Source organism: Curcuma longa, chromosome 9, assembly GCF_044706935.1.
Source record: "Curcuma longa cultivar G26 ecotype Majalengka, Jawa Barat chromosome 9, ITB_CL_G26_1.1, whole genome shotgun sequence".
Classification (NCBI taxonomy): Eukaryota; Viridiplantae; Streptophyta; class Magnoliopsida; order Zingiberales; family Zingiberaceae; genus Curcuma; species Curcuma longa.
In genome coordinates this window covers 7,295,720-7,308,357 of record NC_133869.1, presented here as the reverse complement: position 1 = coordinate 7,308,357, position 12,638 = coordinate 7,295,720, and the positions used below count along the sequence as shown (strand labels likewise).

General features: G+C 36.4%; 2 protein-coding genes across 2 annotated transcripts; both read right to left on the bottom strand.

The window, feature by feature from the left end:
• Positions 1-71: 71 nt before the first annotated feature.
• LOC141835089 (uncharacterized) lies at positions 72-2,322 on the bottom strand. Its single transcript, XM_074722516.1, has 4 exons — positions 1,904-2,322; positions 875-1,375; positions 489-650; positions 72-359 (listed from the first exon to the last, which is right to left on the bottom strand). Exons 1-4 carry the CDS (start codon positions 2,063-2,065, stop codon positions 213-215), a joined length of 972 nt encoding a protein of 323 aa, XP_074578617.1. The 5' UTR covers positions 2,066-2,322; the 3' UTR covers positions 72-212.
• A 4,940-nt stretch (positions 2,323-7,262) lies between these two features.
• Positions 7,263-12,339, bottom strand: LOC141835090 (E3 ubiquitin-protein ligase SINAT5-like). The gene is made up of 3 exons (XM_074722517.1): positions 11,961-12,339; positions 7,937-8,323; positions 7,263-7,749 (listed from the first exon to the last, which is right to left on the bottom strand). Exons 1-3 carry the CDS (start codon positions 12,156-12,158, stop codon positions 7,387-7,389), a joined length of 948 nt encoding a protein of 315 aa, XP_074578618.1. The 5' UTR covers positions 12,159-12,339; the 3' UTR covers positions 7,263-7,386.
• Between the last annotated feature and the right edge of the window lie 299 nt (positions 12,340-12,638).

Here is a 12,638-nt window from a genome sequence, read left to right as displayed (position 1 = left end):
CCTTGAGGTGTGTGCCAGTGGACAGACAGGTCAATAGTTTCAGCCTGCAGGAACATGAACTCATGGATCCCTAGGAAAATATTTCCTTTTTATTCAAACCACTTTACATTTACTGATCTACAGATTCATTTCTACCTAGAGAGGGTTGCTAGGTTCATATGCTAATTTTATGACTTCTTAGTTGAAACAGAGATATCCATCCACAGCGAGCTTCATCCACCCCAGCTTGTTTTTTCATTGAATTGTCCTCGCAGTATTTGCATTCGCATGTTTGGCTTTAGACTCTCACACTCTTCAGTTTTTGCAAACCTTCCTCGAACTCTTGGCTGACTGTCTGCAAGAGCCTTCCTGCAAGCATACTGCAAGAAGTGGAGAATGATCTCATTTAGAGAATATCACATTTCAATGATGATGGCTTCTATACTACTTTGTCATGGCTACCTGCAGCTTCAATGATTTATCCTAATTAGCTTAACTAATTGTAGTACCTTGATTTTTCTGCCAAAGTTTCTCTTACTCTTCTTCTCCCTATACCTTGATAGTTTTTGCTGTCGTTGTTCGATCTTAAGATCACTAATGGTCAGGAGCTGCTCAAAGGAAGAACACACTGCGACAGTATTTCCAGTGCTTGTGCTTTTATTCCCAAGACTCTGCCATGAAAACTCAAAATCAATGATCTATGAATTCTTCCTATATTACAGATGTGAATGCACATAGTTGTTGTATCAAATTATTGCTTCTGATCGCCAATGTTTATAGGAAATGAATGTATTCTATATAATTATAGTTTTGATTTCATGAATATCAGCAAAAACTTTCTGCAAAGCATAATTGAAACCAAAAGGAAAACTATGCGAAAGCAGTTCATTTGAACCTGAATGTCTCCCTCACTGTATGCTCTCCTCAAGCTATATGCAGCTGCAAGATCCAATCCTTGGAGATCAAAGAATTGGTCTGGTCTCATGGTACGGCTGCGAATTAACTCCACTGAATTCAGAGACCCAGAACTGATACTTTTTTGGATTGATCCTTCTGTGGAGCCAAGTTTTTCCAAAGAAGGAACTTCATCAATTTGTATTGCTGGAATATTTACCCTTAGGAGTTCTGTAATTGAATCTTCTATCTCTGATTCCTCCAGCAGATCTTTCTTGCACTCGTAAATTACACCGTCGAGGTGATCATTCTGAATAGCTTCCATATCAGCAACCTTCATAGGTTCTGTGATGACATCGCCTCCGGTGGAGAGGATGGACATGGCAGCTGCAATATGAAGCTCAAGTGCTGGCTCTTCTAGGATGGCTTCTGGGGCCTTGAAAAGGTCACCTTCTCCTCCCATATCATACTCTGCTACTGTAGGAGTCTGTACCATATTCCCCTGCAACAAGAACAAGATGTCAACTGAAGAATTTTTTAACTTCACGCATTGATCTTCAGAAGTAGCTACCTGCTGATCATGTCGACCGGTAACTACTGACAAAATTTTTTCAACAAGCCATGACCTTTCCCATCTTTCTTGTACAATTACATAGATTAGAAGCAGAAGACTTAATGATTAAAGAACGTGGGTGTTGTTTCCAGTTGATAATTAATTACTTGAAAGGATAGATTCTTGTTAATTGATATCCAGCATAGATTACATTATCTTTACATCTAAAAGATCCATCGTATTAATCTTTCTCTGCATGAATTCTCTCTGATATGAGTTGCAGTTCTTGATTGCTTTCCTCCTCATTCATCTTTGACAAAAAAAGAAACGCAATTATAACAACAAGGGTGTAAGCCCTCTTGTTAGCTTGGATCAATCAATTTTTTATTTTTAATCTCAATCCCTGAAACCTTGGGATTTTTTTTTTCAGTTCTCTGAGAAAAAAAACTGAAGCATTCATCCAGGGAGCAAACATACCAGGTTGAGTCCACCATCAGTGATTCCCACATGGAAATTTAGGAGGCTCTCGTCGCCGGAGAGTGGAAGGTGGGAGTAGGGGCCTTGGTAGCCGCCGCCTGCTACTTCTTGCAGGAAGCCTTGTGAGAAGACTGGCAGCTGAAGACCAGCCTCAGCGTACATCTCTCCAGTCCTGTAGGATTCTATTTCAGTTCTTCTCTGAGAAAAAAAAAAGCCTTTTTCTTTATTTTAGAACTGAATCAGTGTGGAAGATCGCAGGGAGGAGTCGAAGAGGAGAGGAAGAGAAGAAACAAATAAGAAACGAAAGTAAGAGGAAGTTGCTGATTATATAGAGGGAGAGAAGCAGAATTCTATGGTTGCGGCTGCTTAATGCTTGTGAGGTTGTGCCATATGGTGCAGTACGCTTTGGATAGCGTGCTGTCAGATGACCAATGGGGAAGGAGACGACGGAGTTGCCATAGCAATCACCATGCCCAAACAGCTGTTGTCTTCTATCATGTGACTAAAAAAATAATAAAGCGACGAAAAAAATCCACATTATTGGCTTAGTTTAATCAATAATGGAGAGGAACACGACGATATTGGTAGGAATATTTGGAGATGTAAACACAACAAAGCAAAAAAAGAGAAACGGGTCCACGAATAGCTTAGTTTAATCAATCATGGAGAGGAACACAACGACCATTGCAGTAATATAATTGGAAATAGAGCATCTTTCTTTTGTGCAATTAACATTAGTTGTTTGAGGTCAATTTAAGGTGCCCACAGAGTTAATTTTCTACCAACGCTTTGAGTGTTCATGCTGTTCGATGTGTCAGTAGTTTCTCTTTTCGCCAGTCTTGTTTGCTTAGTGCTGTTCTGAGAACTATTGATGGCTGTTGCTATGTTCAACCACACAGTCAAGGTACATTTGAGTAGCGATGCAACTTGTTTTCATGCTTTCCAGAGAGATTTTTAGTGCTTTATTTGGAGTTAATTCAATCCACACTTAACTCTTCCATCTTTCTTCCTTTTGTCAATTAAGGCAGGCGAAGATGTGCTCATGAGCTTCTCTTTCTCTGGCCAATGTAAGAAATTGAATGACACAGAAAGGAAAAACAGAAAGAAATATGAGGCTAAATTTCACTTGGGGAAGATAAGTAGCCATTTTGTGTGGTCATGATCATGCACCTGATGTTCCACCATCATTTCTCAGCAACTTCCTAAGAATGAATTGACCTTTTGTTAGACTTAGATGTTCCAAAATAAGCTATGAGCTCCATCAATTTGATGTGCTTAATCTTCTTATACGAAACAACCAAAAGGTGAAATGGAAACTGAAAATGACAGTTGAAAAAACCCTATTGTATGATCAAATCAGTTCAAAAATGTCAAGTTCGGATTAGTATTGAAAGAATTTGCAGAAGATAAGTTATTACTTACATGATCTCCTTAACCAAGTAGACTTTGGTGTTAAACTATTGCTTCTTATCATAATAGTTCCAAATGCTAGCAGGGGTAGGCCCATGGAATTGATGGCAGAGGCAGGAAATGGCCAGTGGAAGTGCAAGTGAAAGGTGAAGATTGAAGAAAAATATTTGGGGATCCAAGCCAATAGATTTGAAAGAGTTGAAGGAAGAACACAAGCTAAAAAAGGGAGGCATATCTTGTCTTCCAAGTTGGTCCAAAAGATTCAGATTCGTTCTCCAACATGGAGGAAAGATACCAATAGCTTGACGTGCTTCCCCTCTAGTGATTGGACACAAGAAACACTGAAGCACAAATTATATATAAAATTTTGATAATATAAGTGTTCGTTCGTCCAACTAATTTTAAATGAAAAGCTTCAAATCCACTTCAAGTCTCATCCCAATGATAAAAAAACAAGAGGTAAAACTGTATTTCACTGCGTTAGGATCTGTAGAAATCATTAAATGAAACAGTATTCTCTGGGACCATGTCATGAAAGCTTATCGATTTGCTACCCAATTAATGACGCGCTATAAATGAACCTTTTTTTTTTATTGATTTGATCAGAAAAATCATGACTTGCTCTAGTATTATGAAAGCAATGGAATTCTCTCGTTCTTTAGCATCAACCACTGCCTCCATTATTAGGATGACTTCTTGACCTTAACTGAGTTCATTAATTGATTTCTCTATCAATGCTCAACAAGATTGTGCCTCCAAAAATGGAAAGCTCCCGAAGGGTCATGATCCGGGGATTCGGACTGTCATCATTTTTGGAGATTTGTGGGTGGTGGGACAAGGCGAGAGTTTCAGATTGGGACGATTCAGTTACTTGTGGGCTGCGGGAGAGGTTGAGAACTTTCAGTATGAATAAATGAACGTACTCTCAATAGATAATGTGATCTAGTTAGGGATAAGTGTTATTTAGATTAATGCAGAAGCCAACCAGACAGATATCAACATGAAAAGAACTGTATGAATTTGCGTGGATGCTAAAATTCTCAACATATTTGACATCTTGTGTACTGTTCTGTACTTAACTTGGCTTTCACATGCTGCATGTTGAAAGAAACCTACTCTATATAATGTACGAAGGAGCTTTCATTTCATTCTCCCTGAATAATTCTAGCTTAAAATGGACGGACAAGTGCAAGTTATAAAATCTCGCAATCTTTGATGTTCTCAAACGTCAAAGTCATTTACAGGCAAGAAAATCTTATCTTGATTTCTCTCTTGTTTGATTGCAATGGTCATGACACACATATGATCAGACACTTTGAGAATTTTGAAGAAAATGCCTAATCAGTGTAATCTGGCATAGTTGATGTAACTAGGAAACAAATAATACCATCTGCGACTCTATGTATCAACTTGCATGTCACTTCTTCAGGGTGCACTATGAGTTTGCATTTTAAAATGTGTCTGTATCTTGTTACGAGTGGTTTGCCAACACAATGAAAATTTTCTAGAAATTAGCATTCTTTCAGTAAGATGCAGGATGATATTGATTCTTCAGTTAGATGTCTATTTGCGAATGAACATGCATGCTTCTATGATCGAAACTGTCGAGCAGTTTGGTAAATACAAATAGTTAATGTTTTCTTTGGAATATGGAATACTACATAAGATGAACCACCAAGAACTCAGTGCTTTTACATGTTCTACATGTTGAAACTGTCGAGCAGTTTGGTAAATACAAATAGTTGACACTTCAAAGTAGATTAATTATGCTCATAATATATATAATTCTCTTTTTGCAATAAATCCATTGCAAGATTTTTGAATCTGAGGGGGAGAAAACAAACTCAAAATCTCTGGGTTATTTATATTTGGAGAAAACAAAGCTGAAGTACTTACTTGTATCTGGAGAAAACAAAGCTGAACAACATTAATATAATGGAACCCAGGTTCATGGCTTGTTGATGGTGAAAATTTCAAGATAACTAGTAAATGCCACAAGTAGATAGTAAGCTTGAATCTTTATTCCTTCTCAAAAGCTTGAGTTATATTTTTATGTATTCTTAATACTGACTTGATATGAAGATCAGAATTAGTGTATGTTAATAATAACTCCAGTTCTCCCATGATACGTATACTTGTGCCTTTCTTGCTACTTTATCTGCCATATTTTCTCAAGGTGAAAGACAAACAAATAGAATTGTTAGTTTGTTAAAAGAGGCACTTGAGTGCTGAGTATGAGATCAAAAGAAGCAGAAGGCAGGTATTTAAAGAGAGCTCCGGCTGTAAATTTGGAGATCGCCAAGTTCAAGTTTCAAGCCCTTTGACGAGGAGCTTCCGTAGATGCCTCTTGAAACTCACACCATGTAGATTTCACATTCTTTTGCGGACTTTAAACAGCGTGAAAATTTGAAGGGAGAAATTAATTAACGTTTAGAATATTTACCATATGGTTTATTTTTTCTTTTACATTCTTATTTGGGTGTTACTTCTATTACGATCATTATAATTTCCGCCTTTCAGAATCATCACGCCGGCCGGTCCTAAATTTGAATGAAAATGAATTAGGGATTGCATTCGATCGGCTTAAACAACTAGCGTCGATTGATATCGAACAGAGTTTAACTAGGCTTAAACTTAAAGTTTAGTTTAGGGAGGATGCCTTTTTAAATTTTGTAATTTAATTTATCTTTTTATAAAGTCCAATATAATACTCGTTAACTTTTCATTGCGCTAAAATAACAATAAATAAAACACTTGCTATAATATCTGTATAATCTGTCGGTCGTATGCGCTTCCCGATTTACCTTAGTGGTCGGTGAGAAATTTCCGTGGGACCGGGTCGGACACCCCCAGGGATTGAGTCCATGAGACTGACTGGGATTATCATTTTTTTTGTATAGTCTGTCGGTGGCTGGACATCTGGATTGACCGTCGTATGCGCTTCTCGATTTATCCTGGTGGTCGGTGGGAAACTTTCGTGGGACCTGGTCGGCCACTCCCAAGGATTGAGTCTATGAGACTGACTGGGATTTATCTTTTTTTGTATAGTCTGTCGGTGTCCCCGGCTCAAATATCGGGGCCATGGTAGGATATTCAGGTTGTCACCCAGACACTCGCGATTCAATCTCCAGCTACGACGTATTTACAAGAATTTTCTTCCAAATGGGGATCACAATCAAAGGATGCTGAGCATCTGGGTTGGCTACTGCGTGCGCTTCCCGATTTACCCTGGTGATCGGTGGGAAACTTCTGTGGGACCGATTACCCCAGGGATTGAGTCAACCTGACTAACTGGGATTATCATTTTTTTTATATAGTCTGTCGGTGAGTTTTTCGAACAGATTTTAAAAATATTTGATTTGAATTCAAAATTATTGAATTTAAATTGTACTTAGACATGTTCAAAAATTTTTAAATCGATTTCAAATTTATAATAATTTATTTGATTATTCATGAACCACTCAAGAATAAAACTTAATCAAACTTTAATTATTTTTATATAATTTTAATTTAAATATATTTAAATTAAAATTTAAATAATTTAAATTAAATTTTAATTAATTTTATATAATTTTAATTTAAATATATTCAAATTAAAATTTAAATAATTCTAATCGAATTTGAATTTAAATTATTTTAAATTATAATTCAATTATACTCGAGCTCAAATTTTATTTTAAATCAAATTCAAACTACAATTATTTATATTTTTAAATTTTAAATATCATATATACTTTACTTTACGAGCTTGAATTCAATTATTATTATTTATTCAATTATTATTATTTTATATTATTTGATTCGATTCCATTCATTCGAACCCTTAATAGCAACCATAGTAATATATAGATACAATTGCACTATATTATCCTAAATATTTTAAATCAGTTGCCACATGTTTCATTCTCTTTTAATTCCAAATTACCAAATACTGTGAAGAAACAGCGCCTTGAAAATATGGAACCAAATTCTTGCTCATGCATCAACCAACACATGGGTTTAAAATATAACGAGGTCGTAGAATTTCATGTTACATCATCTACAGCAACAACCAGAGTGAATGGAGTAAGTTTTCAGCTAAAGAGGTTTGGCATACAAACACCGGCCTCGTTGTTCTGCTGCTCCTTCCAGATCCTGCCTGTCACCCTCAGCTTCAGCTCTTTCCTGTCGCCTCCGGAGAAGAAGAGTGCCATGTTCCTCTGTATGATGAGCCCATCGTGACTGTCGCGAACCTTACGGTGACTGTCGCGAATGCTTCGGGGTGTTCCTTCCCATATTAGCTTCCTGCCGTTGCTCCCAACCTCAAGGCTGTAGCTAAAGTTTCTGGCTTCGTTTTCGTCCCCCATAAAGCGTAGAAATGCCATGTAAACAGGAGCCATCCCAAGCTGGAAGGCCTCAAAGTGTAAGCAAAAATACTGACCGAAGCAGTGAAAAACCTGCAAAAAATAACACAAATGAACAAAATAAAAATGTATATAAGAGAATAATGTTCGACGATGCTGGATACTGCTTTGGAGCAACAAACTTAGATAATGTTCCTTAGATACCTTCGAGGATTGTTTCTTTAAGAATGTAAAATGATCAAAAATACAAACTAGTAAGACTGGAACTATGTTTACTTACAGTCAACATCCATGTAGCATTTTCAACTTCTCGTGGATTAGATTTAACATATCGATGATTGAATGTGCACCCCGTATGCATGTCTACCTTGTGATCATCTCTTAAGTGTGTAACCAGAAAAGGGATATCTCCGACGACAGAGCATTCAGATCCTGCATATGGGCAATTGTATGGTCTATAGTTGCACTGAGCTTCATGTTTCAGCTTGCTGTAGTAAGGGAAGATTTCAGGGCATCCAAGTGGGTAGTACTTGCAAGGAAGCTCAAGTGACTCAGCCACCTTTTCCAGTGCCAAACACCTGATATCCCCAAGCTCTTGGCGACAAGTAGGGCAACGGTTGTGCACCCTTGTTTTACATGTTGAGCAGAGTGTATGCCCATTTTGACACTGCAAAAGTAACTCACAAGACAATTTTAGTATAAGAAATATGCCAAGATGCTTTGCTAGCTAATCTAGCCAGCATATAGATATGTATCAACATATATGTAGGAGATGATGCTGCCTACAAACGAAACAATTACAAGATCCATGCACTCCAACTTTTAGGAAGAAGAAAGAGAAGGGGTACACAAAATTACGAATAAGAATATGCTAAAGATTTCCTTGAATCACGATGAAGCTAACCTAACCAAAATTAGCAAAATTATAATTGATGATGTTGAACTCTGGTTAGCTACAGGCTACAGCTTCTTACCTTTTGGGAAAGGATCAGTTGCACTCGTGTAATCCTTAACTTTTGAAGCTGCACACATTGCTTGTGATCCAAGTAAATATGATTATAACTAAAATATTTTTTGTCCTATACCCCATAAATCAGCTGAGTAGATTCCAGTTGCATTTGGTTTGATAAAAGAAGCTTAGTCACCCAATATAATCCACAATTTGTAATCCCTGGAAACATAATTAATCTATTAACTAAGTAAAAAGGATGCCAATAATATATGTTAATTGAAATCAGCAGCCGAATAGTTCATGCTTTTGCAAAAAGAAAGGCATTTTGCTCCAAGGCATCCTGATTATTTGTCCCATAAAGGCCGTCAATTTGTGCAGTCAGGAGCATTTAAAATCTCAATCTGTTACCAATCACTGCTTCTATTCAGGCTCATATTGACAAGTACTTATCTGATTTGATAGAGATGGTCTGCTAATGTGCTGATTTGATCCCTCGCTGCCTCTTGTATCTCCCCCCAATTTCACTTCAAACTCTTTTCAGCTATGGAAAGGTTACAAAAAGTATATGCATAGTTATATTAACTCAATAGGCACTAGAATAAACATTTGACACCACAAAATACAAAAGACAATAAACATATCCAACCCAAAAGCTTATTCATTGGGATTTGGATTGTCTGACACCAGTTATGTTCAAATCATCTAAATCTAAGCATCTTCTTCAGCAACTCAAAATCATCCCATGTCAAAATTTTTCCAAACATCCTCTTCAAAAATGCTTCTTGTCCTATCTTGTGTACGAGTAAGACTAATTGATACTCCATGCTCGTTCTGTTTGTTGTCATCATCTTTCACTTGCCCATCAATATATCATCTATGTGCTACTAATCATAGGATTCCTTGTGTTGCATTAAATAGACACCAATTAGAACAACTATGGGCTGGTTGGCATCCTTCAGGGATGTACTCCACTATAGTTCCATTATGACAGTCTTTTGAGGAGATTGTTCATGTAAATTCTTCATGATCAAACATCTTACATTATCTCCAAATCACATTCTCTTCTCAGCCAAAACATTAAAATTTTCAATGAGATCAATCTTCCTAAAAAAAGTAATAAAGAATATGGAAAGATAAATAAAATTTCACCTATAAATGAAGATCCATAGTACTGATATTTGATTGGCAGGTTTTCACCAAAACAATTGAAATCCTCGTAGAAGACATGGTCTTTGCACTTAATGCCCACAATCAATTAATACATAGTGGCAATCACATTATGCAGAGTTTGTGATCATTTATTGTGAGATTGCAAGGATATCCAAAAACAAAATTAAGATAGTACATTACAAACAGAAAATAGAAAATAGAAAATAGAAAAACAAATATGCGCTATTAGAAAACAAAATGAAATAAATATTTCACGATAAAAAGTATTTAAAGTACTTGCCTAATAAATATCCTTTGGCATTTGTACTTCTCAGCTTATCTATTTGCTCTTGAACTTTGTCAATGTCAGAATTAACATAATCCATCTGTTAAGATGAGAGTTGAGATCATACGAAGATATCTATTTGCTCTTGAACTTTGTCAATGTCAGAATTAACATAATCCATCTGTGGTTTTATTTAAATATAAATGATGATATAATAGGAGATAGAGCTTATTCATATAAACTTGGATAACATAAAAATTAGGCCACAATAATGGTTTCCAAAATGTCACATTAGCTTTTATTATCCTCTCTTAAATAAAATTGAATAAATACCTGAATACTATAAGTTTAGCTAGCAAAACATGGGTTCCCAGTAATAAAATATCTTACTTTAACTATACAAATTGTCCCATCCATGCCACTCGATTTATCAGAAAGTAATTTAGTGTTATTCTATCATACTTCAATATATTTAGCTGCGCTCACAGTTTATGGGTGTAATAATTGTTCTCTCTTTATTAAATACGTGTTAGCTGTCACCTATACTTTTCCTAACAAAATAATATGTATTCCTCAGGTCTGGAATAGTTAATTTTGAGCATCCATAGTTGGTGGTACCTAAAGAATATTATGGATGCTGACTACTCAACGTAATAAAGATGATACACAATTAACTAATGATTTTCAAAATGATACAATCTTTAGGATTAAAAAGTAAAGAGAATTAACATCAATGTCAGGGTGATTCTACTACGTATGACTTGAAACAATCCTCATAATCATACGATCAGTAAGTATTAGCCCAAAAATATGCATTTCTAAAATATAATTCTATAAACCATATATTCTGCATTTCAATCAAATAATTGGAAGAAAAATATTCCTTGAAAACTTTGAAAGCCAACAAGTCATGAAGGCCACGTAACATACTATTATGGTTAGGATTCAACATATAAATTACCAATTAATAAGTCAATATGCCAATTACTAAATAAGTTATCAGTTTCATTCAACTAAGAGAAGTTTATAGGAAGAGACAAGATTCAAAGGTCCCAAACTGTTCATTGTTCAAACATCTGATCATTCTGTAGTGAGCTAGGGAATAAGAGAATATAACTTGCAAAATTTATCAAAATAAATATCATAAGTATAATGTATAATTGCCTAAAAACATTTACTCCTACAGTAGGCAATGATGTGAGCAAGAAAGCAAATTTTTGGAAACATCAAATTAACTTCCTTTTGAAGTGACTGACAAATAATAGATTTACTTTTCCACAAAATCTTTCTAAAAATTAACAATAACATTCACATACAGCCGTACATGTTAAACTCGTCAATTTCAGCTAACAGTATGTGGCAACTAAAAGTGTGGCATTCTAACTAGAAAATGTCAAAATCAAATAGTGCAATTCTTGACCGATATAATAAAATCAAGCAGATCACCAGATAACAATCGATAGGACCTTGGTTGATGGGTTTGTATATAAGAATCAAAATATTGAGAAAACACTTTACAGAATAACATTAAGCTACTGCGAAGGACGACCTTTTACTTGTGCACAGTGGTCATATCTTCCGGGAGTAGCCCAAATATCAACAGAAAACCTAAAACATTATAACATTGAAAATCCACATACACAAAATGCAATTCGAAATCCTTATACCGATTCCTCAAAACTCAAGAGAACGAAAAACCACACATACCGATTCCTAAAAATGGTCAGGAACATAAGAAAGGAGAAATGAAATTCCAAGACATGGTCAAAATAATCATTGAACTACAGCAAACAAGTGCACATAGAATTGCAGTATCTTCTCCGATCCTAGCAGGATAGGCAAACAGACTGTAGCAATAACCTAAAGAAAGCAGAAGGGACCAAAGATTGCATAGCCAAAAAAAAAAAAAAAACAGACCTGATGGATTGGGGGGTACATGGAGTTTGTGCAGACAGGACACTCGAGAAGCTCATGGACGCTGGTGGCAGGGGTGATTGCAGAAGGGGGAGGAGGGGCGACGACATGGGCCTTGGAGGAGTGGAGGTGTTGAACGGACGTCTCCTCTTGGTCCATCCCGTCGATCGACGACACGCATTCGATGCTTTCCGAATCCATGCATCCTACGGCGAGGGGTTCAAGGCCCGCTCGCCCAACCCCAGTCCTCGTCTCTCCTCCCTACGATCTCGCTCGGGAAGACGAAGGAAACCGGGGATTAGGTTCCAAAGCGAGAGTGGGGAAGACGACGAAGAGGTGCCTTACTTTCTCGGTCGCCTTGGAATTGACGGGGTTCTTTCGGTCTGGCTCACCGGAAGGTGACGGGATCACCATCCCCACCCCATTTTATCAATTTAAATATCAATAAGTAGCACCTCCCTGCACTGTGATTGGCGGGCGCGTGGGCTCCTTCTAAACTTTATCCCAACATCGAACCAAGTGGAAAAGGCACATTTTAATTTATATATCACTTTTACATTTTACAAATATATATTTAAAAATAAATTCATCCTCGTTCGATTATAAGAAGATACAAAATACAAATAATAAAAAAGCTTGTGTTACACAATTATATCGAAAATAATTGGAAAATTCCTTTTT